This window comes from Macaca thibetana, chromosome 10 (assembly GCF_024542745.1).
Source record: "Macaca thibetana thibetana isolate TM-01 chromosome 10, ASM2454274v1, whole genome shotgun sequence".
Classification (NCBI taxonomy): Eukaryota; Metazoa; Chordata; class Mammalia; order Primates; family Cercopithecidae; genus Macaca; species Macaca thibetana.
Window position 1 is genome coordinate 82,205,941 of NC_065587.1, and position 26,142 is coordinate 82,232,082.

The 26,142-nt window shown below is 35.4% G+C and overlaps 1 protein-coding gene across 10 annotated transcripts in view; it reads right to left on the reverse strand.

The window, feature by feature from the left end:
- The window catches only part of TASP1 (taspase 1), a 403,549-nt gene that overhangs the window by 326,142 nt on the left and 51,265 nt on the right, over positions 1-26,142 (reverse strand). For all 10 annotated transcript variants that reach the window (XR_007717088.1, XM_050745318.1, XM_050745319.1 and 7 more), the window contains 3 exons: positions 21,042-21,162; positions 14,501-14,585; positions 3,828-3,907 (listed from right to left, as the gene is read on the reverse strand). Coding sequence is in view for 9 of the 10 variants with exons in the window: in XM_050745318.1 (XP_050601275.1) it covers positions 3,828-3,907; positions 14,501-14,585; positions 21,042-21,162 (286 nt within the window). In the remaining variant the exon portion in view is untranslated. The remainder of the gene's footprint in view (positions 1-3,827; positions 3,908-14,500; positions 14,586-21,041; positions 21,163-26,142) is intronic.

A 26,142-nucleotide genomic window follows, 5' to 3' on the forward strand; every position in this document is an offset into this window, starting at 1 on the left:
AACAAGGATATGGAGAAATTGGAACCATGGTGCACTGTTGATAGAATATGAAATGGTGCAGCCACTATGGAAAACAGACAATATGGTGGCTTCTCAAAAAATAAAAATAGAATAACCATGTGATCCAGCAATTCCATTTCTGGGTACCCAAAAAAATGGACAGCAGGGACTCAAACAGATATTTGTACAGCCATGTTCACAGTAGCATTATGCATGACAGCCAAAAGGTAGTGTAACCCACGTATTCATCAATGGATGAGTAAATAAACAAAATGTGGTATATACATACAATGAAATATTATTCAGCCTTAAAAAGAAATTCTGACACATGCTACAACATGAACCTTGAAGAAGTCATGCTAAGTGAAATAAGCCAATTACAACAGGACAAGTACTCTATGATTCCACTTATAAAAGCAGAATTCATAGAGACAAAAATGAACTAGCCAGGGACTAAATGTAAGGGACATGGGGAGTTACTGTTTAATGGGTACAGTTTGGGTGCTACGAGATGAAGAGGGTTCTATAGATGATGATAGTGTTAGTTCCATAACAGTAAGAAAATATTTAAAGCTACTGAACTATACCATTAAAAATGTTTAAGATGGTAAATTTTATGTTATGTGTATGATACCATAATTTTAAAAAGAACCACAAAAAAAGTACAAGAATGTTTACAGAAGCTTTATTCATAATAGCCAAAAATTGGAAACAACCCAGACATAAATGGGCAAATGGCTAAACAGTGGTAGTACCTCCATACCATGAACACTCAGGAATGAAAAAAAAAAAAAAAACAAGCTATTGACAAACACAATGTGGATGTTATCTCCAGAGAGTTAGAGTCAGGAGCGGAAAAAAAAAAAAAAAAAAGCAAATACCAAAAGGTTACAGCCCGTATGATACCATTTATATTACATTCTTGAAATGACAAAATTATACAAACGTAAAATATATTAGTAGCTATCAGGGGTTAAGGTGGGAAAGAAGATAACATCACCGATCACTAGAGAACTGCAAGTCAAAACCACAATGAGATACTATCTCACACCAGTCAGAATGGCTATTAATAAAAAGTCAAAAGATAACAGATACTGGTGAGGTTGTGGAGAAAAAGTGCTTATACACTGCTGGTGGGAATGTAAATTAGTTCAGCCATTGTAGAAAGCAGTGTGGTAATTCATCAAAGAGCTAAAAACAGAACTACCATTTGACCTAGCAATCTCATTACTGAGTATATACCCAAAGGACTACAAGTTATTCTGTCATAAAGACACATGCATGCATTTGTTCACTGCAGCACTATTCACAATAGCAAAGACATGGAATCAACCTAAATGCCCATCAATGATAGACTGGATAAAGAAAATATGGTACATATACACCATGGAATATTATGCAGTCATAAAAAAGAATGAGATCATGTCTTTAGCAGGAGCATAGATGGAGATGGAGGCCATTATCCTTAGCAGACTAACACAGGAACAGAAAACCAAATACCACATGCTCTAGCTTATAAGTGGGAGCCAAATGATGGAAACACATGGACACATAGAGGGGAACAAAAGACAGTGGAGCCTAACTGAGGATGAAGGGTAGGACAGGGGAAGAGGATCAGGAAAAATAACTAAAGAGTACTTGGCTTAATACCTGGGTGACTAAATAGTCTGTACAACAAACCCCTGTGACGTGAGTTTACCTATATAACAAACCTGTACATGTGCCCCTAAAATTAAAAGTGTTTAAAAAATAAGTATTAGGAAAATAAAATACAGAAAATGTGAAGCAAGAAATTATTCCAAAATTTTCTTCTAATTTCTCCAAATTTGAAGCATATAAATGTCCAGACTGAATGTGCAAAATAAGCACTCAACATAAAGAATAAAAAAAAAAAATGCCCCAAGATGCTTCATTGTGATCATCAAAACATGGGAATTAAGAGCTTCCTTCCAAACAGAAAAAATACACTAAAACATTTGTGAGTCTTGCATAATAGCAAGACTGGAAACAAGATAATAAGATAACAATTTCCTCAAAAACCCAAGGGAAACTGACTTTCAGTCTCGTATGTACTGAATAAGGAATAAAAAAGGAAGAAAAACACATGAGATCCAGGAAACAGAGAACCTGATACTGGAGAGAAGCAAAGGAGATCACAAGGTGAAGCAAGGCACAGTTCAGGATGGCAGCCATGCAGCAGACCTAGTAAGATTCTAGACTGGAAGGTGCCAGGTGGCCTGTCACCAAGGGAAAAAAAAGGGAACTGACAGATGACCTAACTTGTTTGCCTGATATAAGAACTGTAAAATAAGTTCCATTGGAAAGACTGTAAGACATAATGAGTGACAGCAATCATGGGAATTTAAAACTCTCATAATCCAGCCCTACTGCTACACACACATTTCTCTTCCCTCTAGCCTCCCTATATTACAACTTTTAGCACTACATGAATATTCATTCCGAATATAATTTTTTTTTTTAGAGACAAGGTCTCGCTCTGTCACACAAACTGGAATACAGTGGTGCAATCATAGCCCACCGCAGCCTCAAACTCCTAAGCTCAAAGGATTCTCCTGCCCCAACCTCCCAAGTAGCTGAGAGTACAGGAGTGCATGACCACACCTGGCTAATTATACCCTATTTAACTAACTTGGTTTCCTTGGAGTTAATCCTCATTTTTTCATTTGATTATTTAAATTATATTCAAGATTTCAGTGATAAAAATAAAATTTTTATTTAAAAAATAATTAGTGTATGTTTTTAATATTTCTTTCTCATTTTATGAAAATATTTTTAAAATAGACATATAATATACACAAACATACATACTTATAACTTCATTTTTCACTTTTTTCAGTCATTAGATTTAATCATTATCAGAGATTAGTCTTCACAATAATTTCTAGTTACTTCATAACATTTCATTTTAAGAATATATGATCATTTATTTACTCATATTCCTCTGTGTTGGGTACAAGATTTTTTCAAAATTTTGTATATTCTTAATAATGCTCACTTGAGCACCCTTCTATATAAATCTCTGTCTATCTCCAATGACAGGTTCCTAGAAGCAGAACACTTAGTTGTACTACTTAGTTGTCCTCTAAAATCTCCGCCAATTTACATTTATACCTACAATGTATTATGATTATTTAACCAAACAATTACCAGGAATAATATGTTTTAAATCTTTCAAAAGTAAAAGTTAAAAGGGAACAAATTCAACATGTACTCATTTTAATTTGAATTTGCCTGTTAGGTTATATTACGTACTTAGGACTTTTGATCATTTTTATATTGGGCAATTACTTGTATTTGTGCTGTTTTTAATTTGGTAAATTTGGCAAATTTCTTCATAGATTAACGATATTTATCCCTTTATTATATTTGTGATAACTGTTTTTCAGTTTAACTCTTATGTAGTCACACCTTTGTTTTTCCTTCCCTTGCACTTGTATCTAAAAAGTCCTTCCCTCAGCTCAAGGACTGTTAAGTACTGACCTATATTTTCTTCCCTTTCTCTCTCTCCATCTCTCTCTCTCTCATTGAAGGGTGGTATTATGGTTTTATTAGTTATTTTAAGTAATCTCTAAAAGGGATCTTTTAGCAATACTTTTATAAAAGCATAAGGAAGCAGTGAGATGACCTCGGGAATATAGAGGTGGCTTAAAATGAAATAACTTTCTACATATCTTTTAACTACAAATCTTTCAACATGTAAGTTTTCTTCCATAAATATCTGTGCTACGTGGGTCACAACAGAAGCAATATTATACTTTCAGGTATATATGCTCATATAGCTTAATTTTTTTTAAGTTTTTACTCACTTGTGGTCATGATGTTAGGAGGGCAAGAGGGTATTCCATGATCTACTGCCCATCTGTAGGCTCCTTCTCCAACTAAAAAGCTAACAACAGAAAAATTATTTTTAAAATTCAGTGTCATCTTCTCCTACATATTCAATAAATATAGGTAATATGGTAAGGCAATTGAGAAAAAGTCTTGCATATGGACATAATTCCTGATTTACCTCAAAGTAATAAGATGACTGCATGCTAAAAAATTCCTGAAAATTTTTCCCCAAATTAGAAATTTTACAATTGGAATGTTACAATACCATTTGCAATAACTGATTAGTAAAAATTGGCAAAACTCAACATAATAATATGTAAAAATAGTTGACTTCTCAGTAGAAAATATTAAGATTTATCTTGGACCAACAGGGTTCTCAGTTAATGTTACAAGATTGATTAATCAAATTAACAGTTTACAATTAAGTGAATGCCTTCAGATTTGGCATTATTACCTAGTAGAATACCTGGATCCATCCAAAATTAGTGGGTACATCTAGAGATGCTCAAATATGTATGGTTACATTTCTAAGCCTTGATGCAATAAAAATATATACATAACCCTCAGAATCATTTTTACTGTGGTAAGTAAAGTACTATGGTATGTCCCAAAAGTAACTTTTAAGTCCTAAACAGCAAGTTTTAACATAACAAAGTGGATAAAAGGATACTGATAGCTAAATATAAAAGACTTGTTTTCAAATATTTCAAATAGCATGTAGGATAATTAACTACCCCATTCCCTAAGTAATTTGATTAAGCAAATAGTAATAGCAAGCAGTTACCATAATAATTAATCACTCCATCTTCTTCCATAGCCAACTACTTAAAGATCTCAGCCAGCCAGTAATGGATTCCTTGAACTTGTGCCTACTTGCTAGTTTTCCACTCCCTATTTTTTGTTTCTGTTATTTTAATCATTCCAACACTAAAAACTCGAAGTAATACATATTGAAGTCTTAAGATTTGACTGTTAATAAGACCAGTGACAGACTGGCAAAACAAAATCTAAGTAGACCCTCAAAAACATATCCAAATGGCTCCAATGGGAAACTAAACGGTTAACCACAATAACTGCTTTCTAATATACATAAAGATGGGGATGGAGGGACTATTTTAAATAGAAAGGAGAGAAGGCCAATAACAATAAACAACTTTACCTCTTCAAAATTCAATTTTTAAAAAAAAATTCGAAAGGATTCTAACAATAGAAAACAGTTTTTCCTATTCTTGTAAGAAATGAAATCCACTGCAAAGAAAAGCTGTCACATAAAGTTTAAATGTTAAGATAACTTAAATAGGAGCTTGGATGCAAATTTGAACGGTCCTGATGGCATTTTTAGCATTTCCTTCTTCTAGGAAAAACAAAAACTGATAAAAGAAATATTTCTCTTCATGATAAGATGTAAAAGAGAAGCTGAAGTAGTAAACTAAATGATCAAGACAAAAGTTTGGAGTTGAATCTAATATTCTCAGCACTCCCATTGGTCATTTTGGGTTCAATTCCAGTATCTGGAATCAGTGAGGGGCATTTTACAAAATATTCTTAGCTTTATTTTACATATTTTTTAATCATTCAAAGGTTTGAGTCTAAGTAAAATCAATTTACTATTGTCAGCTATTTAAGTTTTTAAATACTTTGGGCATTGTGAAATATTCATAGGGAGGCAAATAGTTGGATGTCATCTTATGGATAAGCATACTAAATATCTACCCTTTTTCTTAACATAAAAAATTACTGTATAGTAGATCATCATTGCACAAAATATCATATAACTGCTTTTGAAATCATTTTAGCAGAAGCTTTTACTAAAAACTGTACTGACATGTCAAAAAAAAAAAAAAAAAATCACATTCCCAAACATTAAATGCAGTACCAATTCAAACTTCTCTCAAGCATTCTTCTGATTCTCCAAGGAGGAAACTTTTAGAAAAGGTTCACGCCAATCTACTTCGAAGTCCCATTGACTCTATCATTATAACAGATCTGGAATCTGACCACTTCTCACCACCTCCATTGCTACCACCTTGGTCTGAGCCACCATCATCTGATACCCACAATGCTGCAGTGGCCTCACTATTTTTGTGCTTGCCTTGCCCTGTACTCCCTGACCCCAGACAATTCTCAATACACCAGCCACTAAAATCCTTGTAAAATACAATTCAGGTAATGGCACTCCTCTTTCAAAATCCTGTAAAACCTCTTGTGAGGACCAGTGCAAAAACTAGAGTCTTTTTAAAAATCTATAAGCTCCCATAGAATCTGATTCTCCCCACTCCCCAATTCACCTCTTATTCCTCTTGCCCCCTTGTGTACTCTACTCAATGTCTTGTAAAGCCACAAACATATCAAGGAGGCTCCTGCCTCAGGGTCTTCACGCTGACTGTTTCCTCTGTCTGGCTGTTCCCCTAATTTCCCAAATGGGAAACTCCTTCACATGCTCAAACATCCCTCCTTGATAAGGCCTCCTTAAAAATGCATCCCAATACCCTGCACTTCTCTACCCAGTACTCACAATCCCCTTATCCTGCTCCTTTTCCCTTTTTCCACCTTCTAACGTATTATATAATTGATAAATTTACACATTGTTATCTGTTAGTTTATCTTTGCATAAATTCCTTAAAAGCTTCAAGCTTCATAAGGGTAGAGATCTTCATTTTTTCATCAACATATCTCAAGCATTTAGAACAGTGCCTGAAGCATTCTAAACATTATGTCATGTTCTAACATATACAACTGTATTCCCACAAAATTCATAGTTTGAAACCTCACCCCCAAGTATTGGGATGGCATTAGGAGGTGGGGCCTTTTGGGATGTGATTAGGTCATGAGGGTGAAGCCCTCTTGAATGGGATTAGCCCTCTTGATTGCCCCAACTCTGAATTCCCCAACTCCTTGATCTTGAACTTTCCGGCCTTCAGAACTGTGAGAAACTTTTATTGTTTATAAGCTACCTAGTTTATGGTATTAAGGTGTTTTGTTATAGCAGAAACTCTCTAGAGTTCACTGTCTAAATGTAATATAGTCAAAAAAAATTTTCTCTGAATACCCTAAATCAACATAACCAAATTTATAATGTTTTTACTTCAAGCTTATTTACATGTGATCCAAATATTTCTAGTCATCTCATTTCTATTATAATTTAGATGATTAACTTCCAGGTACATGAGAGATTTTTCACTTCGGGACAAGATGGAGAAAAAAATAAAGACAAAATACAGAAAGTAGCAGTTTTCAGACATTGAGACATTAGGCAACATAGGACAGTGATCCTTGAGAGAGAGGAAACAAGGTAAACCTTGTGATTGTCTTACTGCAATCATAGGGTTCACCTTCATTATTGCCTAGAGAGTTTCTAAACCACAGCACAGGAGCTCCAGCAGTATCTCTGAGTTGAAGTGACATCCAGAAAGGGCATCCAGAGAAGCCACATAGCCACAGTTCATAAGACCGAGTACCAGAGAGGAGAGAACTGCATATAGAAAGTACTCTAGAGATCTGCAGAGTATCCCTCTAGTCTTCAGCTAAGTAGAGATCAGTGTATGTGTAAGAAGACATTACCCAAAGTCTTGGAACAAATGAAATGAAAGTTTAAAAAAAAAAAAAAAAAAACCAAGTCTCCAAGTTCAGACAGCCAGGAACAACAGCTCCTGCTCCCACCAGCCAAAGTAAAAGGCCTCATTCTAGCTGCATCTGTTATAACACTTTGAAAGATTCCGCCTCAATAGCAAGGCAAAATTAGCTCAAGGCCAAATGCTTCTCATTTCATGTAACAAAGTTTAAAGCGAAACCTGAAAGGCTCAAGCTGTTTTTAAGTAACTTAGCCACATCCTAGAATAAAATGTAAGAATAGTTTTTAAAATACAAAAATACACAGCACCCAAAAAGGTAAAACTCACAATGTCTGAAACCCAATAAAAATTACCAAGCACGCAAAACAGGAGGAAAAGGTAACCTATAATGAGGTGAAAAATCATTCAACTGAAAACAATCCATAAATAAAAAAGAGGACAGAATTAGCAAACAAAGATATTTAAATAATTGTTATAACACTATTCATATGTTCACAAAGCTAGAGGAAAGTTTAGGCATGTAAAGTAGATACATGGAAGACATTTTTTTAAAGATGCAAATCAAACTTGTAGAGATAAAAATAACGTCAGAAATAAAACACAAGCTGAATGGGATTAGCAGGCAGCAAGATATTACGTGATTAGACAGAAAAATAATTAGTAAACTTGAAGACAGCAATGAAAACTATTCAAAATGAAACAGAGAAAAAACAATGAAAAAAGTAAACAAATCGTCAGTGATCTGTAAACTACCACAAGGGGCTGAATTTATGTGCAATCAGAATTGTGAATAGAATAGAAGAGACAGGGATTCAGAAAAAAATATCTGAAGAGATAATGAGCAATTTTTTCCCAAAGCTGATGAAATATATATCCCCACACAACCAAAAAGCAAAATGAACCCAAACCAAAGTTATTACAAGAAAACTATAAACCAGTATCACTCATTAACATAGATGTAAAAATTCTTTACCAAATATTAGCAAACTGAAGCCAACAATATATAAAAAGGATAATACATTATGACCAAGTGGAATTTATCCCAGGAATGCTGCTTTATCAGTCAAAAATCATCAAATCACTAAATTAGCTAACTAAATTTTTTAAATTATAGGATCATCTCAATAGATGCAGAAAAGCATTTGACAAAGTACAACACCTATTCCTACTAAAGTTCTCAGCACACTAGGTGACATGGTTTTGCTGTGTCCCCACCCAAATCTCATCTTGAATTGTAGCTCCCATAATACCCATGTGTCGTGGGAGGGACCCAGTGGGATGTAACTGAATCATGGGAGCAGGTTTTTCCCATGCTGTTCTTGTGATAGTGAGTAAGTCTCATGAGAGTTGACGGTTTTATAAAGGGCAGTTCCTCTGCACACGCTCTCTTCCCTGCCACCATGTAATGTAAGATGTGCCTTTGCTCCTCTTCGCCTTTTGCCATGATTGTGAGGCTTCCCCAGCCAAGTCGAACTGTGAGTTCATTAAACCTCTTTTTTTTTTTAAGAGACAGAGTCTCGCTCTGTCACCCAGCCTGGAGTGCAGTGGCGTGATCTCGGCTCACTGCAAGCTCCACCTCCAGGCTCAAGTCATTCTCCTGCCTCAGCCTCCTGAGTAGCTGGGACTACAGGCGCCCACCACCACACCCAGTTAATCTTTTGTATTTTTTAGTAGAGATGGGGTTTCACCGTGTTAGCCAGGATGGTCTCGATCTCCTGACCTCGTGATCTGCCCACCTCGGCCTCCCAAAGTGCTGGGATGACTGGCGTGAGCCACCGTGCCCAGCCTAAATCTCTTTTTTTTTTTTTTTATTAAGTTACCCAGTCCTGGGTATTTGTTCATAGCAGCATCAAAATGGTCTAATACACTAGGAAAAGAAGGGAACTTTCTCAACATGATCAAGAGCATCTGTGATTAAATACCTGCAGCAATCATCAGACTTAATGGTGAAAGACCAAATGCTTCCTCCCTAAGATCACAATCAAGGGAAGGATGTCCATTCTCACACTTCTCTACTGTACACTGCATTGGAAGTTCCAGCCAATGCAATAAAGCACAAAAAAAAATTAGTCAAAAGAATCCAGATTAGAAATAGAAATAAAACTATACTCATTCCCAGGAGACATAATATTTATGTAAAAAATCTTGGCTGGGCACGGTGGCTCATGTCTGTAATCCCAGCACTGTGGGAGGCTAAGGCGGGCAGATCACCTGAGGTCAGGTGTTCAAGACCAGACTGGCCAACATGGCGAAACCCCTCCTCTACTAAAAATACAAAAATTAGCAGGGCATCGTGGTGCATGCCTGTAATTCCAGATACTCAGGAGGCTGAGGCGGGAGAATTGCTTGAACCTGGGAGGCACAGATTGCAGTGAGCTGAGATGTGTTGCACTCCAGCCTGGTCCACAGAGAGCAAGATTCCATCTCAAAAAAAAAAAAAAAAAAAAAGGAAAGAAAAAAAGAAAGAAAGAAAATCTTATGGAATCTATAAAAACTGGGACTAAAACAAATGGATTTACCAAATTCCCATGATAGAATGTCAATATGTTAAAATCAATCATATTTCTACATACTGACAACGAACATTTGGAAATTAACATGCTTAAGTACACCATTTACCACAGCATCAAAAAAATGAAGTACCAGGTATAAATATAATAAAAGCTGTGCAACATCTATACACTGGAAACTATAAAACAGTTGAGAGAGTTTAAAAATCTTAATAAATGCATATATTAGAATCGCAAACAAAATTCTGGCAGGCTATTTACAGAAATAGAAAAACTAAATTCTAAAATTCATATGAAAATATTAAATACCTAAAATATCAAAATACTCAAAACATAAAGTTGAAAACTATGTTTGTGAGAAAACCAGCTACTTCCAGACAGGTGTACCATTATTATATAATATCATTTTAATAAAGAGGTAGCCATCACTTTCACCTGTATGTTTTCTCATTGTAAAATATTAAAATATTGCATATGTCCCCTTGGACAATTGCCTCATCTTACTCCCTCTTCCCTCTTTCCCTGAGGTGATCACAGTGGGCTTCATAACCTACTTTACAAGTCTTTTTTGTACATCTATGCACGTATTTATGTAGCCACAGAAAATTAGAGTATTAGATATGCTGTAATAATATGAAAGAATATATGGCAATGAGAAAAGCTTAAAATCAGGGTTATTGTTACCTAGAGGTAGGGCAGAGATGGGGGTCAGGGTGAGCATGTGAGACAGTGGAAGGAACAAGGAGTACATGTTAAATCTCTTCCCTTTTAACTTTGGAAAGATTTTTAAAATATTATATTACTCCTGTTAAGTGTTTGGTTGAATGATCATAAGACATTGTAGGCAGAAATGTAAATTGGCAGAGTTTAGTCTAGGCAGCTCCAAATCTTTTGGTGGTGTTTTATTTCCTATCCTAGGTGGCAGAAAACAGGTATGCATCATATTGTTTTGTAATGTTTTTAAGAAAACAGAAGTCAAAATGAACATATCATCAGCAACTTGATTTTTTTACTCTACAATGTGAGATCTCTTTCTGAACTGAATCGTGTCCACCCAAAAATTCATTTGTTGAAGCCCTAGCCCTCAATATGATAATACTTGGAGATGGGGCCTTTGGGAGATCATCGGAGTTGGATAAAGTCATGAGGGTAGGGCCCTCGTGATGCTATTAGTGTCTTTATAAGAAGGAAAGTTTTCTCTCTCTCAACAACCCTTTCCCTATACCTATACCCCTATCTCTAGTGTAAGGACACAGTGAGAAAGCAAGCCAGAAAACGAACGCTTACCAGAAACCAAACAGCCTGGAACCTAGTTCTTGGACTTCTTAACTTCCAGAACTGTGAGAAATACATTTCTACTGTTTAAGCCACTGAATCTAAGGTATTTTGTTAAAGCAGCCCAAGTAAATTAATTCTAACAGTAAGCCATGTTACTATACGCAAATGTTTCTGTCCTTTTTTCTAATGCCACAGGATATCTAATAATATAACTAGAAAACAGTTTATTTAGCCATTGATGGGTATTTCGGGAGCTTACATTTTTATATTCTACAAACAACAATGCTATAGCCTTCTTGTGCTGTATGAGCCTTCTTGTGAAGGCATTTTGTCTCAGGATAGAAATGCTGGGCATACAATGTGCATTTTTAATTTGTACTTAATAAATAATATCCAAATGTCTCTCAACCGGCTGTTTATGTTCCCATCAACAGCAAAAGAACCGATTTTTCTATGCCCTGAATAATTCTGCATATTGTTGGTCTTTGTTAATTTTGCTACTTGAAAAAGGTGAAAATATCATCTATTTTATTACTAACAATTCCTTGATTAATATTATTGGGCACCTTTTCATATGTTTATATCCCATTAATATTTTCTTTCCCATAAATTGCCTATTTGTATCCTTTACTGATTTTTAAAATGTGAGCTGTCTTTTTCTTATTGATATTTTCTAGTTCATAAACACTCTGGATAATCTTTTGTTTGCTACATATCCTGCAAATAATTTTTCTCAGTTCCAAAGGACATACTGTCTTTTAATTCTGATCGTAGTATCTTCAGTTGTATAACCGGTATACATCTTCATTTGTCATGTTTCAATACTTAGCTTTATTTTTTATCTTAATAAATTTTTTGCTGCCTCATAGTCATAAGGATACTCTCCCATATTTTTTCCTAATATTTTTTTTGTTTTGTTTTTTGTTTTTTGTTTTTTTGTTTGTTTGTTTGTTTTGAGACAGAGTCTCACGCTGTTGCCCAGGCTGGAGTGCAGTGGCGCGATCTCGGCTCACTGCAAGCTCCGCCTCCTGGGTTCACGCCATTCTCCTGCCTCAGCCTCCTGAGTAGCTAGGACTACAGGCGCCCGCCACCGCGCCCGGCTAATTTTTTGTATTTTTAGTAGAGACGGGGTTTCACTGTGGTCTCGATCTCCTGACCTTGTGATCCGCCCGCCTCGGCCTCCCAAAGTGCTGGGATTACAGGCTTGAGCCACCGCGCCCGGCCTTTCCTAATATTTTTATACTACACTTGTTTACTTTTGGGTTTGGGCGTTTTCTCAGTGATATGACATCGGAATTTAATGTTCTTGCACTAGGTGGCCAACTGTCCCAACACAATTTATTTAATACACCATTATTTTTCCCCACAATGATTTGAGATGACACTGTTGTCACAGACCAAATTCCCTCATGCACTGAGTCAGCTTCTAGACTTGCAGTTCTTACTGATCTTTTTATCTATACTTATATCAACCTGTTTTAATTCCTATAGTATTATATAAAAGTATCATGCTATCCATTAAGTACGTCCAACTCTTTCATCTGTTTTACAACTGTCTTTACTATTCTTTTACATTTGCTCCTCCATATAAATTTGAGAATTTGCTTGGTAAATGCCATGAGGAGTGGGGGCAACGGGATTATAGTAGACTTGTAGGTGAACTTCCAAATGCTTTTTACACTGTTTATGCTATTTTTCTTGCCAACCAAACAACTACATCTTCTCCTCCCTACTGGGTACATGTCTTCTAAATTGTTTAGTTCATGTTAATTAGGTTCTACACACAATAGAAAATATTGGGTGAAAGAACACAGTCATGTTTAAATGCACATTACAGAGAATATAAATCCAGAGACAATCTCTTTGCACTTACTACTCCCTTAAAAACGTATGGATAGAAAGACTCCACATGTACCTACTAAACAAATACTTAGTAAATTTTGGATTGATAATCTCATACCAGTTAAACAAAATAGCATGGGTTTAACATAAATCATGAGAGAAGCATTTTTTAAATAAATCATGAGGGAAGATTTTTTTAAATCACTTTTCTCACTTACAGAATTACCAGGAAACTTACTGAAATCAATCCAACAGATATTAGAAAGGATCTCAATAAATCAGATTTGCTACCCCTTACCACTGCTTGATCAAAAACACATATTAAAAATTAATATTTGAGAATTTTTTCATAATTGACTCTCTAGTGCCATAATTAAACTGGGATATATATAATTAAAATTTTAAATCTAGCTGGGTAAAGGATTTAAGATTTTTTTTAACTATATATTTTCTGTGACTTCAAAACACAGTAGAATCAAACAAAGTGATTCCTACAGCACTGTCACCACAACTTTGAACACAGAACATTAATGTAACCTCCATAACCAGGTATGCTGAGCATAGACTAAGTATAACATGGTATTAAAGCATAAGTTTTAATATTGTTAGGCAAGCTAACAGTACGGTGGCTATGTTTTGCAAACACAGAATTACTTACAAAACTATTTAAGGGTAAACTATGGTGTCGGGGATTTGCTTTAAAATACTATAGGGGCCAGACACAGTGGCTCATGCCTATAATCCCAGCTCTCTGGGAGGCCAAGGCAGGAGGATTGCTTGAATCAAGGAGTTTGAGATGAGCCTGGGCAGCATAGCAAGACCCCATCTCTAAAAAAAATAAAATATCCAGGAATGGTGGTACAAGCATGTAGTCCCAGCTACTCAGGAGGTTGAGGCAGGAAGATCTCTTGAGCAGAGGAGGTCAAGGCTGCAGTGAGCCATGACTGTACCACTGCACTCCAGCCTGGGTGACAGAGTAAGACCTTATCTCAAAAAAAAATAATAAAATAAAATAAAAATAAACAAAAACAAAAACAAAAAACCCTATAGGAAAAAACCTGAGATGCATGAGACAGATAAGAACAAAACACTGGTAATTACTGGAGCTGGATCACAGGTTCATAAGGGCTATTTACTATATTCCATGTACTTTTATGCTAAGAACTTCTCAAATTTAAAAATTACTTTAGACTACAATGTGTAACTTTTTTTTTAAGTTTCAAAATAAAATGAGCCCAGTTGAACACTGATCCCCTTTCTGCTTTAATCCATAATATTCTTTTCCATCCAGAACTTTATCAGCTGTACAAAATGTTCCATGATCACAGAACAAAGTTTATCTTCTTCTTCAAAGGCATGATACCTGGTATGTAACCAACAGCATCAGCCTTCTGTGGATAAAAATGCACTAAAGACAGGGAAAGTTGGGAAGAACAAAGTGGTTACCAGGGAGGAATTCTGCCAGCCGAGAGCTTGCCCTTCTGCCCTTCACATAAGAGTCTGTTGGCAACTGAGACTGGGTTCTTGATTCCTATAAAAAAAAAAATTGGCAAAAAAGATGTCAGAAATGTCTTTCAGTTTCCCACTCAGTTTTGCAGTTGTTTCAATAAAACAACTTGAATATATCTTGGAAATTCTTTTTTGATATATCAAGTAACACTAATGAAAACCCTTAATAACCATGAGCAATAAGAGTTAAATCAAAAAATAAATGAAAACCTAGAAGCAAGAAAAGAACAAATATAAAATACATATTCTCATGTTTTGTCATGTGCTACAGAAGCAAAGGCTGAACTGAAATACTATATATTTAAATTAAATTAAATCTTTTTTAATAGATTTCAGAATAGAGTGTTTAAAATGAACTGAAAATGTGATACTATCTTACTATCAAAACTATATACATGCTCCAGGCATTTAGTGACCACAAAACCATAAACTCCCTTTAAAGAATAAACATCATTACAAACAGCTTCAAGTTGACCTTGGAGATAAAAATTAATGGGGGAAAAATAAGCCAAAACTTTTAAATGTCACCTACAAGAGAGATAGAACGGGGAAATGTCCTTCAAATTGGGTAAGGGTGGGAGAGAAGGCCAACTGTATAAAAGATTGTAACCTAAAATGTGGTTCAGATTCTTTCCAAGAGGCCAACCAGTATGTACAAGTGAGGTGACGGTGCTTATCCAGGAGAATTGACAGGACAGTTTGAGTGTCATAAACACTGTCAAGATGACAATGACAAAGACAATGACAGTGATGACAACAGTGATGATGATGGTGGAAGGCAATGAAAGTAACTATTTCCTAATATGCTGCAGGCCTAGTGCCAAACTCTTAAATGTATCAGATGAGTTCGCTGATCCTTCAATTCTGTCATATAACCAACACTTATTAATCCTATCTGATTAATGAGAAAACATTTATAAAGAGAGTTAAGTTGCCTGCCCATGATCACAGCGCTGAATTTTAACACAGAGACAGCTAATATCGAAGACTATACCCTTCATCATTAATCTATGCCTTCCTTTCAGGACATTATTAATACAAACAAATCATCAGTGGGATATATAAAGAGACTATAAAAATTTAAATTAAGGCCAACAGATTGATTCTAAGCAAAACCAACTGTAGAAATGTAGTTCAATACCAAATCTTCCACAAAAAAAGTATGAAATACAAAACAAGATAAAGAAAAGCCCAAATCAGGTCTCCTACTTCTGAAAACAATATAATTCTGGATGTGATGATTCAATATTGTAAAGACATTAAACTTTTCCAAGTTAACTTATAAATCCAAATCTTTAATCCAACTTATAAATCCAATTTGTAACTTTATTAATATTATTTATAAATTAACAATTTATAAGTTATAAATTGGATTTATACATTATAACATACATTTATAAGTTTATATAACTTATATATGTATACATTTATAAGTTTATGTATATATGTATATATGTATACATTTATATGTATATAATATATATGTATATATGTATATACATTTACATATACAACATATATATGTATACATTATATAACATACATTTATAAGTTTATATAACTTATATATGTATAAGTTATAACTTATAAATCCAATTTATAACTTATAAATCCAATTCTCCATCAAACCACAAAAGGATTTCCACGATGCATGAGAAGCTGACTCTTAATCAGGAAAAGAAAACTTTGAAAAAGAAAAATGAAGAGGTATTTACCCTGCAAGATATCTTTTTTTTTATTTGAAGCTATTCTAATTAAAAAAGAGTGGTTTGAGTACAAAATAAACAAATATGTCAATGGAATAGAATAAAGCTAAAGTTCAGAAACAGACACTTGTGAATTTAGGTATTTAATATTTCAAATCAGTAGGAAAAGGGTTAACTACATATAAGAGGGAGAAAGAACACAAAGGTAAAAGCCTAGGAGTCAGACTACTTTGTAACTGTTCCAGTTAATCAGTTTATCGCTTCTCAGCTACAAATTCACCCTTTGTTGCCTGATGTGTGAAAATGGATATGGGCCCTCTAAGTATGTTTCCTTTGCCAGCTAGCACAATGGGTAAGTTTTGTCAGTAGAGGACACTAAAGAAATACTGTAGGAAGAAAGGGTATCTTGCTCACCAGGCTTCACTTTGGCCAATGTGGTACTCTCCTGTGCTAAGTGCCCACAGGGAGCAGCTTTCTCCAGCATTTGGACACCACGTTTTCTCCGGCTCCTGATTGGTGCCACAGCAGCATAGCTGAGAGCTCCAGAAAGAATGAGACCATACTCCAGTTCAGGATGTTGATCCCCACACCCAATGCTCAGCCCCACAGGCACACATAGCAAGTGTTCCACAGGGTGCCTGTGCAGTGAGCCAAAAGCCAATCTTTATCCTGCCCAGGGAGGTTTAATTCTCACAGCATCTTGACCTCTGTGTGCCCACCTACCAGCCTAAGCTTGCCTCTGCCTCACAGGATTGATCCTACTCACACATTAACTATAGACTAGCTCTGGCCTGGGTAATTCAGCAACTTCTCTGCCATACAGTGGATGATAGCCACACCTTCTTCAATGAGGTCTAAACCTACTTCCAAATGTGTTCTCTTTGGGTATTCTCCCTCTGCCCTAGGATACATTTTTGAGTTCTCTTCCCATGTTTACAGAGTTACTCTCCAATCACTGCTTAATAACTCTTTATATTAAACTTCTATTTAAACTATGGTATGGTTTCTGTCTTCTAGTTTTACCCGGAATAATACAATGTCCTTGGACAAACTACTGAATCTCTCTTGTGTCTCAGTTTCCTCATCTGCAAAGCACAGACCTCATAAGAGCATTGTGAGAATTAAATGATTTAAAAGCATAGACCTCATAATGGTATTACATAGGATAAAAGCATAGGCCTCATAAGGGTATTGTGAGAACTAAATGATTTAAAATATGTAAACCACTGGGCCAGACACGGTGGTTCACGCCTGTAATCCCAGCACTTTGGGAGGCTAAGGCAGGCGGACCACCCGAGGTCAGGATGTCAAGACCAGCTTAGCCGGCATGGTGAAACCCGTCTCTACCAAAAATATAAAAATTAGCCAGGCATAGTGGCACACGCCTGTTATCCCAGTTACTCAGAAGGCTGAGGCAGGAGAATCACTTGAACCCAGGAGGCGGAGGTTGCAGTGAGCTAAGATCGCACCACTGCACTCCAACCTCGGCCAACAGGGCAAGATTCCGTCTCAAAAATAAATAAATAAATAAATAAATAAATAAAATATGTAAACCACTGTAGAACAATGCCTAGGGTATTACAGTCATTTAATAAACTGTACTTATTCAATTAACTATGTAGGAACAATTCTCAGTCATTTCAGGAAAAAAAAAATGCATTCAAGAGGTAAAGGAAAAATAAACTATACATGTGTTAGAAGAAAATACAAGTAAATTACGCTTATAAATTATAACAGACTTTAAGAAATACAAAATACAAAAGCCACAAAAGAGAAAGCAGTAAGTTGGACAAAGAAAAATTTTTAATTGCAATATGATTAAGGATATTATAAACAGAGTTAAAAGGTAAGCCACACAACAGGTATGAACAGGTAGTACCCAGAGAAATCCTAATGGCCTTCAAACACATGAAATTGTATTAAATACCAATAAAACTTAATAGTAAAAAAAGTAAAAGTAAAACTAATTGAACCACCCTTTCTTAACTATCACAAAAAAGAAATGATATAAAACATCAGAACAAATAAATAACCAAATTGACCTAAGTGACACATATAGAGCACTGTACTCAACAACTCCAGAATACATATTGTTTTGAAGTTCACATGGAAATTTACCAAAACACACCATAATCTGAGCCATATAGCAAGTCTCTAAAATCTTCAAGGGATTGGTATCATACATAGTACATTCTCTGGCCACAGTGGAATTAAACTAGAAATCAATAAAGAAAGCTAACTAAAATGTCTTTAGGCAAACAAATTTGACAACTCATATGAAACAGATAAATTCCTAGAAAAATGCACATGAAAAAGAAAATACAATCATATAAATGCTAAAAATATTGAATCCTACTTTTAAAACTTCCCACAAAGAAAACCCCACTAATTTGAAATAATTTATGAATTCTTTCAAACAATTAAAAAGAAATTATTCCAATCATATACAAACCTTTTCAAAGAATAGGGAAAAAAATCCCCAACTCTTTTTTTTTTTTTTTTTTTTTTTTTTTTGAGACGGAGTCTCGCTCTGTCACCCAGGCTGGAGTGCAGTGGTGCAATCTCCACTCACTGCAAGCTCCGCCGCCTCCCGGGTCCCAACTCATTTTTGAAAGCAGCCATAACAGTGTACAGTAAAAAATTATCACACAGCCACCTAATTTCCCAACACAATTCTATGAGGAAAAGACTTCCTTTCAATAGAGGGCAATGGACCATTTGGATATCCATATGAGGAAAAAATAAACAAATGTTGACCCCTATGTTACATATACAAAAATTAATTTGAGCTTGATAAGAAAGCTAAATGTGAAGGATAAAAACAATAAAATTACAGAAAGAAAAGAATGAAGACTATCTTCATAACTTTGAACAGGCAAAAACTTCTTAAAATACAAAGAGTTAATCATAAAAGAAAAGGTTGCTAACTTAAACTTCATTAAAATCAGAAACTTCTATTCATCAAAAAACACCATTAAGAAACTGCAAAGGCAAACCATAGACTGGGAGAAGATATCCCTAATACATGTATCTTACAAAGGATTTGTATGTAAAATATTTAAAATACTCCAACAAATCAATAGAAGATATAATCAAATAAAAATCTGCAAAAGGTGCGAACATGCACTTCTCAACAAGGATATCTAAATGGTTAATAAGCATATGAAAAGGCTCTTATAAGTCATTAGGGACACTCGAATTGGACACCACTACACACATAAGTCACTAGGGACACTAAATAATACCACTACACACATATCAAAATGGCTGAATTTTAAAAACAATAACAATACCAAAAATTGGCAAGGATGCAGAGTAACTGAAAAGCTCCTACACTGCTAGTGGGAGTATAAATTGCAACAGTTACTTTTGAAAACCAGCAGTATCTATTAAAGCAAAACATATATGCATATGTACCTAAAGAAGTACATATGTGGCCAGGCATTGTGGCTCACGCCTATAATCCCAGCACTCTGGGAGGCCGAGGCCGGCAGACCACTTGAGGTCATAACTTCAAGACCAGCCTGGCCAACATGGTGAAACCCAGTTTCTACTAAAAATACAAAAACTTAGCCAGGCATTGTGATGGGTGCCTGTAGTCCCAGCTACTTGGGAGGCTGAGGCAGAAGAATCAACTGAACCTGGGAGACAGAGGTTGCAGTGAGCCAAGATCGTACCACTGCACTCCAGGCTGGGTGACAGAATGAGACTCCATCTCAAAAAAAAAAAAAAACAAACAGAAGTACATATGTCTTCCAAAAGACATGTAAAATAATATTCACTGAAGCTTTACTCAAAAAAGTAAAAAACTAGAAATTTCATATGCCCATTAAGAGGAGACTAAATACAGAAGTTATGGTATATTCACTCAATGAAATACTACTAAGTGGTAAAAAATAAAATACTACTGACACAAAACATGGATCCATCTCACAGGCATAACATTAAGCAAAAGAAAACAGACACAGAAGTAAGTTTTAGGAACAGGCAAATTAATCCATGGTACCCAAAGTTAGCATGGGGGAAGAGAGCACAAGAAGTATGGACCGAGGAGAAGCATAAAGGGCCCTTCTGGGATTATGAAAATGTTCTACATTTTGACACGGAAACGTTGAATGTCTTGATCTAGGTGGCGGCTTATATGATGTCTACATCTAAAAATTCATGAAACTGTACACATAAAATACATATTTCATGTATATTTTACTTTAAAAAATGAAGTATAAAACATGAGACATTATCTTTTATGTACTGATGTGGAAAAAATCTCCAAAGATTATATTTAAATCTAAAAAGTTTATAATAATTAACACATCTATTTTTTAAGAAAACAAATACAGGCACAAAATAAAACTGTGTTTCTATTACATAAAAATATAGATAAAAGCACTGGATTTTTACTGGTTAAACCCCAGGGAGAAAGGAAATGAGAAAGAAAAGATTTGGAGGATCAAAGGTAAACTTTATTTATATTACCTGAAATTTTTTACAACAAAAACTATAGTGTGTATTTCAAATTGTAAAATTAATATTCTAAATCAAGTCTTAAATGTCTTTAATCTCTTCAAGGGATACGGGAGAATGATCAAATTCAAACCAAAAACTACGTATAACTAAGACTGTATGTTTTAAATTCAATAAAAAAAGAAGTATATTTGTTTTAAACACTATTCCAAGCAGTAATGGTGAAAAAGACCATAATCATCTTTAGAAGGCATGAAATGGTCACGTGCATGATTTTCCAAAGATAGTAGGTCATAATGCCCACATACCACTCAGTGCTCCAACTGCTCCAAAATTTAAGGATTTTCCATCCATTATGCTGGCATCACACTCAATTTCACCTAACAGATTTAGATTAGATCCCATTCCTGCATTTGTAAAAGGAGAATCCTAAAAGACAAAAACAAAAATTAAAATATTAGTCTTAAAAAAAGTATTAATGCCAATTCTTCATGAAATTTTCTACAAACTAGAAGGTGAGAGAATACTTCCCAACCCATCGTATGATGCCAATACCACCCTGATGTGAAAACACGACAAAGATGTCAGCAGGAAAGTACAGATCAATATACTTTATAAATATTGACCCAAAAAAATTATCAAAGAAATACCAGCAAAACAAATCCAGCAAAATATAAAAGGGATTTTATACCACAAACAAGAGGAAAGAAAGATTGGTTTAATATCTGAAAATCAGTGTAATACCCTGTATTAATAAAATACAGGAAAAAAAAAACATGATTATATCAAAAACAAAAAACACGGAAAAAAGGCATCTGACAAAATCCAACACCCTTTCATGAGAAAAACAGAAAACTAGATAAGGGAACTTCTTAACTTGACAAAGAGGATCAATGAAAAGGCCAGGCCAGGAGCAGTGGCTCACGCCTGTAATCCCAACACTTTGGGAGGCCGAGGTGGGAGGATCACTTGAGCCTAGCTGTTCAAGACCAGCCTGGGCAACACAGTGAGACACCATCTATACAAAAACACTTAAAACTTAGCCAGGTGTGGTGGTATGCATCTGTGGTCCCAGCTGCTTGGGAGGCTGAGGTTGGAGGATCCTTAAGCCTGGGAGATCAAGGCTCGAGTAAATCCTAACTACGTCAAAAAAAAAAAAAAAAAAAAGTCCAGAGTTAACATTGTAATTAATGGTGAAAGACTGGATGCCTTCCCCTAAGATCAGGAACAAGACAAGGATATCCACTCTCAGTACCTAGTCACGAATATACTGTACAATCTAACCAGACAATTAGACAAAAAGAGAGAGAGAGAGAGAGAGAGAACGAACGAACAAACATCTAGATTGGAAAGGAATAAGTAAAACTGTTTCAAGATAACATGATCCTGTATACAGAAAATCCTAAAGACTCCACTAAAAAAAAATTAGAATTAATAAGTTTAGTAAGGTTGCAGGATATAAGATTAATATGCAAAAATCAATTGGATTTTTATATATTAGCAATAAACAATCTGAAAATGAAATCAAGAAAATCTCACAATAACATCAAAAACAAAAAATACAAATACATTTTTTAAAAGAAGTATAAGACTTGTATGCTAAAAACTGTAAAACACATTGAAAAAATTTTTAATTCAATACCTAAACACGTGGAAAAACATTCTATGTACATGGACCAGAAGACTTACTGTTGTTACAATGCAATACTCCCCAAATCAATCTAATTCAAAATAATCCTTTATCAAATCCTAGCTACTTTTTTGGCAGAAACTGACAGGCTGATCCTAAAATTCATATGGAAATGCAAGAGACCCGGAATAACCAAAACAATGTTGAAAAGAACAGAACCAAAGGACTCACACTTCTAGGTTTTATAACTTTCTGCAAAAGTAAAGTAATCAAGACAGTGTAATATAGACAAATAGCTAAGGATAGATATATAAATTGATATAATAGAACTGAGAATCCAGAAATAATATACCCTTATACTTACAATCAACTCAACAAGGTTGCCACAACAATTCAATAAAGAATTTTTTTTTTTTTTTTGGTTTCTCTTTTTTTTTTTTTTTTTTTTGAGATGGAGTCTTGCTCCGTGGACCAGGCTGGAGTGCAGTGGCGTGATCTCCGCTCACTGCAAGCTCCACCTCCCGGGTTCACACCATTCTCCTGCCTCAGCCTTTCGAGTAGCTGGGACTACAGGCACCCACCACCATACCCGGCTAATTTTTTGTATTTTTAGTAGAGACAGGGGTTTCACCATGTTAGCCAGGATGGTCTCGATCTCCTGACCTTGTGATCGACCCGCCTCAGCCTCCAAAAGTGCTGGGATTACAGGCATGAGCCACCGCGCCTGGCCAGAAGATATAGTCTTTTCAATAAATGGTACTGGGACAATTAGATATCTATATGTAAGAAAATGAAGTTGGACCCCTATCTTACACCATGTATGAAAGTTAACTCAAAGTGGACCAAAGGCCTATATGTAATAGCTAAAACTACGTAACTCTTCAAAGAAAATATAACAACGAATGTTCATAACCTTAGGTAACAAAATAGTTTTAGATTTGACACCAAAAACACAACCAACCAAAGAAAAACCTAGGTAAACAGGACTTCGTCAAAATGTAAAACTTTTATTTCAAAGGACACCATAAAGAAAATAGGGAAAAAAAACAAAATGGAAGAAAAAAATTGCAACCCATGTATCTAATAAGGAGTTTATATCCAGAATATATATATTTTTAAAAATTCTACAACTCTAAAATAAAAAGATGACACAATTTAAAAATGGGAAAAGAATATGAATTAACATTTCACCAAATAAGATACATAAATCAACAGCAAGCACACGAAAAGATGTGCATGCCATTGCACTCCAGCCTGGGCAACAAAGTGAGACCCTGTCTCTAAAAAATAAATAGGTAAAAACCAATTCTAAAAACAGAAAAATGTGACCAGGCATGGTAGCTCACACCTGTAATCCCAGCACTTTGGGAGGCCGAGGCAGGCAGATCACTTGAGGCCAGGAGTTCGAAACCAGCCTGGCCAACATGGTGAGACCCTGTCTCTAATAACAATATAAAAATTAGCTGGGCGTGGTGGTGGGCACCTGTAATCCCAGCTATTCGGGAGGCTGAGGCTCAAGAATCGCTTGAACCCAGGAGGCAGAGGTTGCAGTGAGCCAAGATCATGCACCACTGCACTCCAGCCTGGGTGACACAGTGAAACTCCGTCTCAAAAAAAAGAAAAAGAAAAATGTTCAACATCTTTTGTCATCAGGAAAAGGCAAATCAACACCCACAACAAAATACTACTTCAAACCCACAAGGATGGCCACAATTGTACAGATAACAACACATGTTGGCAAGTATGTACGGACATGCAAGCAAGCAAAATAATATGGCCCACAACCAGAGGAAATATCAAATAATAACAACAAACGTAGAAATTACATCAACGATCAAACTAGCAAACAATTTTAATGTTAGCTAACAACGTTAATGTTAGCTAACAATTTTAAACTAGATTATATAAACACACTCTATACGTTCAGGTAGGTATATGAAAGTATTAGCAAAAGAAGGAAAGAAAAAAAAACTATAAAAATTTTTGACCAGGCACGGCAGCTCACACCTGTAATCCCAGCACTTTGGGAGGCCAAGGCAGGAGGATCACAACATCAGGCATTCGAGACTAGCCTGGTAAACATGGTGAAATCCCATCTCTACTAAAAATACAAAAGTTAGCTGGGTGTGGTGGTGCTCACCTGTAATCCCAGCTACTCAGGAGGCTGAGGCAGGAGAATCACTTGAACCCGGGAGGTGGAGGTTGCAGTGAGCTGAGATCATGCCACTGCACTCCAGCCTGGGTGACAGAGCGAGACGCCGTCTCAAAAAAAAAAAAAAAAAAAAAAAGATTAAAATTTTTAGAGATGAAACAAACAATAATTTAAGGTAAAGGCATTTGAAAATGGTTAACAGTAAATTTGGCACTGCAGAAGAAAATAGCAATAAACATAATAATATAGCAATAGAAATTATCCAAATTAAATGACAGTGAAAAAAGGAAAAAGAAGAAAAAGGAGGAGGAGAAGAAAGGAAAAAAACAGTACTGGAGAAGAATGGGAAATATCGAATGATCCAACATGCATGTAACTGGAGTCCCAAATGAAAGTAGAAAAGTGGATGAACAGTAAAAATATTAGCCAAAAATTATCCAAACTTAATAAACACTATAAACATACAAATCCAAGAAGCTCAACAATCCCCAAATAAAAGAAATATGAATAAAAATACATCAGAGTACATCATAATCAAAATGCTGAAAACCAGTAATAAAATCTTAACAGCAACAAGAGCAAAAAGACACATGCGAAAATGAACAAAAATATTAAAGCAGATTTCTGGTCAGAAACAATGCAAGACAGAAGACAATGGAGTAATCTCTTTAAAGAACTAAGAGAGGAAACAAACTAAAAACTGAGAAAACTACAAAATGTCTTCATAAAGGCAAAATAAAGACTTCTTCAGGCACACAAAAATTGGGATAATTTTTCACCAGCAAACCTACACTATAAGTAATGTTAAAGGATATTCTACAGATCAAACAAAAAAGATACCACATGTAAATCTGGGATATGCAAAAGAATGAAAATGATTAATACTCTAAATAAGTAGGAAGATATAAATAACTTTTATCTCATTTTCAAAGTGCTTCAAATGATAATTGTTTAAAGCAAAAATAGTAACAGTGGGCCGGGCGCGGTGGCTCACGCCTGTAATCCCAGCACTTTGGGAGGCCGAGGCGGGCGGATCACAAGGTCAGGAGATCGAGACCACAGTGAAACCCCGTCTCTACTAAAAATACAAAAAATTAGCTGGGCGCGGTGGCGGGCGCCTGTAGTCCCAGCTACTCAGGAGGCTGAGGCAGGAGAATGGCGGGAACCCGGGAGGCGGAGCTTGCAGTGAGCCGAGATCGCGCCACTGCACTCCAGCCTGGTCAACAGCGTGAAACTCCGTCTCAAAAAAAAAAATAGTAACAGTGTACCATGGGGTTTATAACATATACAGGTGCAAACTATAGGGCACAAGTAGCACAAAGATTGTGAGGAATGAATGGAAGTGTATTGTTACAAGCTTCTGACATTACACATGAAGGTCTATAATATTAATATAATTTGAAAGTAGATTGTGATAATCCAAAAGTGTATTTTGCAAATGGTAGAGCAACTACTAAAAAATAAAAGAAGTGTAGAGCTAATAGAATAAAAGTGGAGGAAAAAATGGTTCATTTTTTTAAAATCCTCAAAAGATAGTATAAGAAGAAGAAATAAGAACAAAGTAGAGATGAAAGGAATAGAAAATAACAAGATGATCACTTTATATGCAGCCGTATCAACAATTACA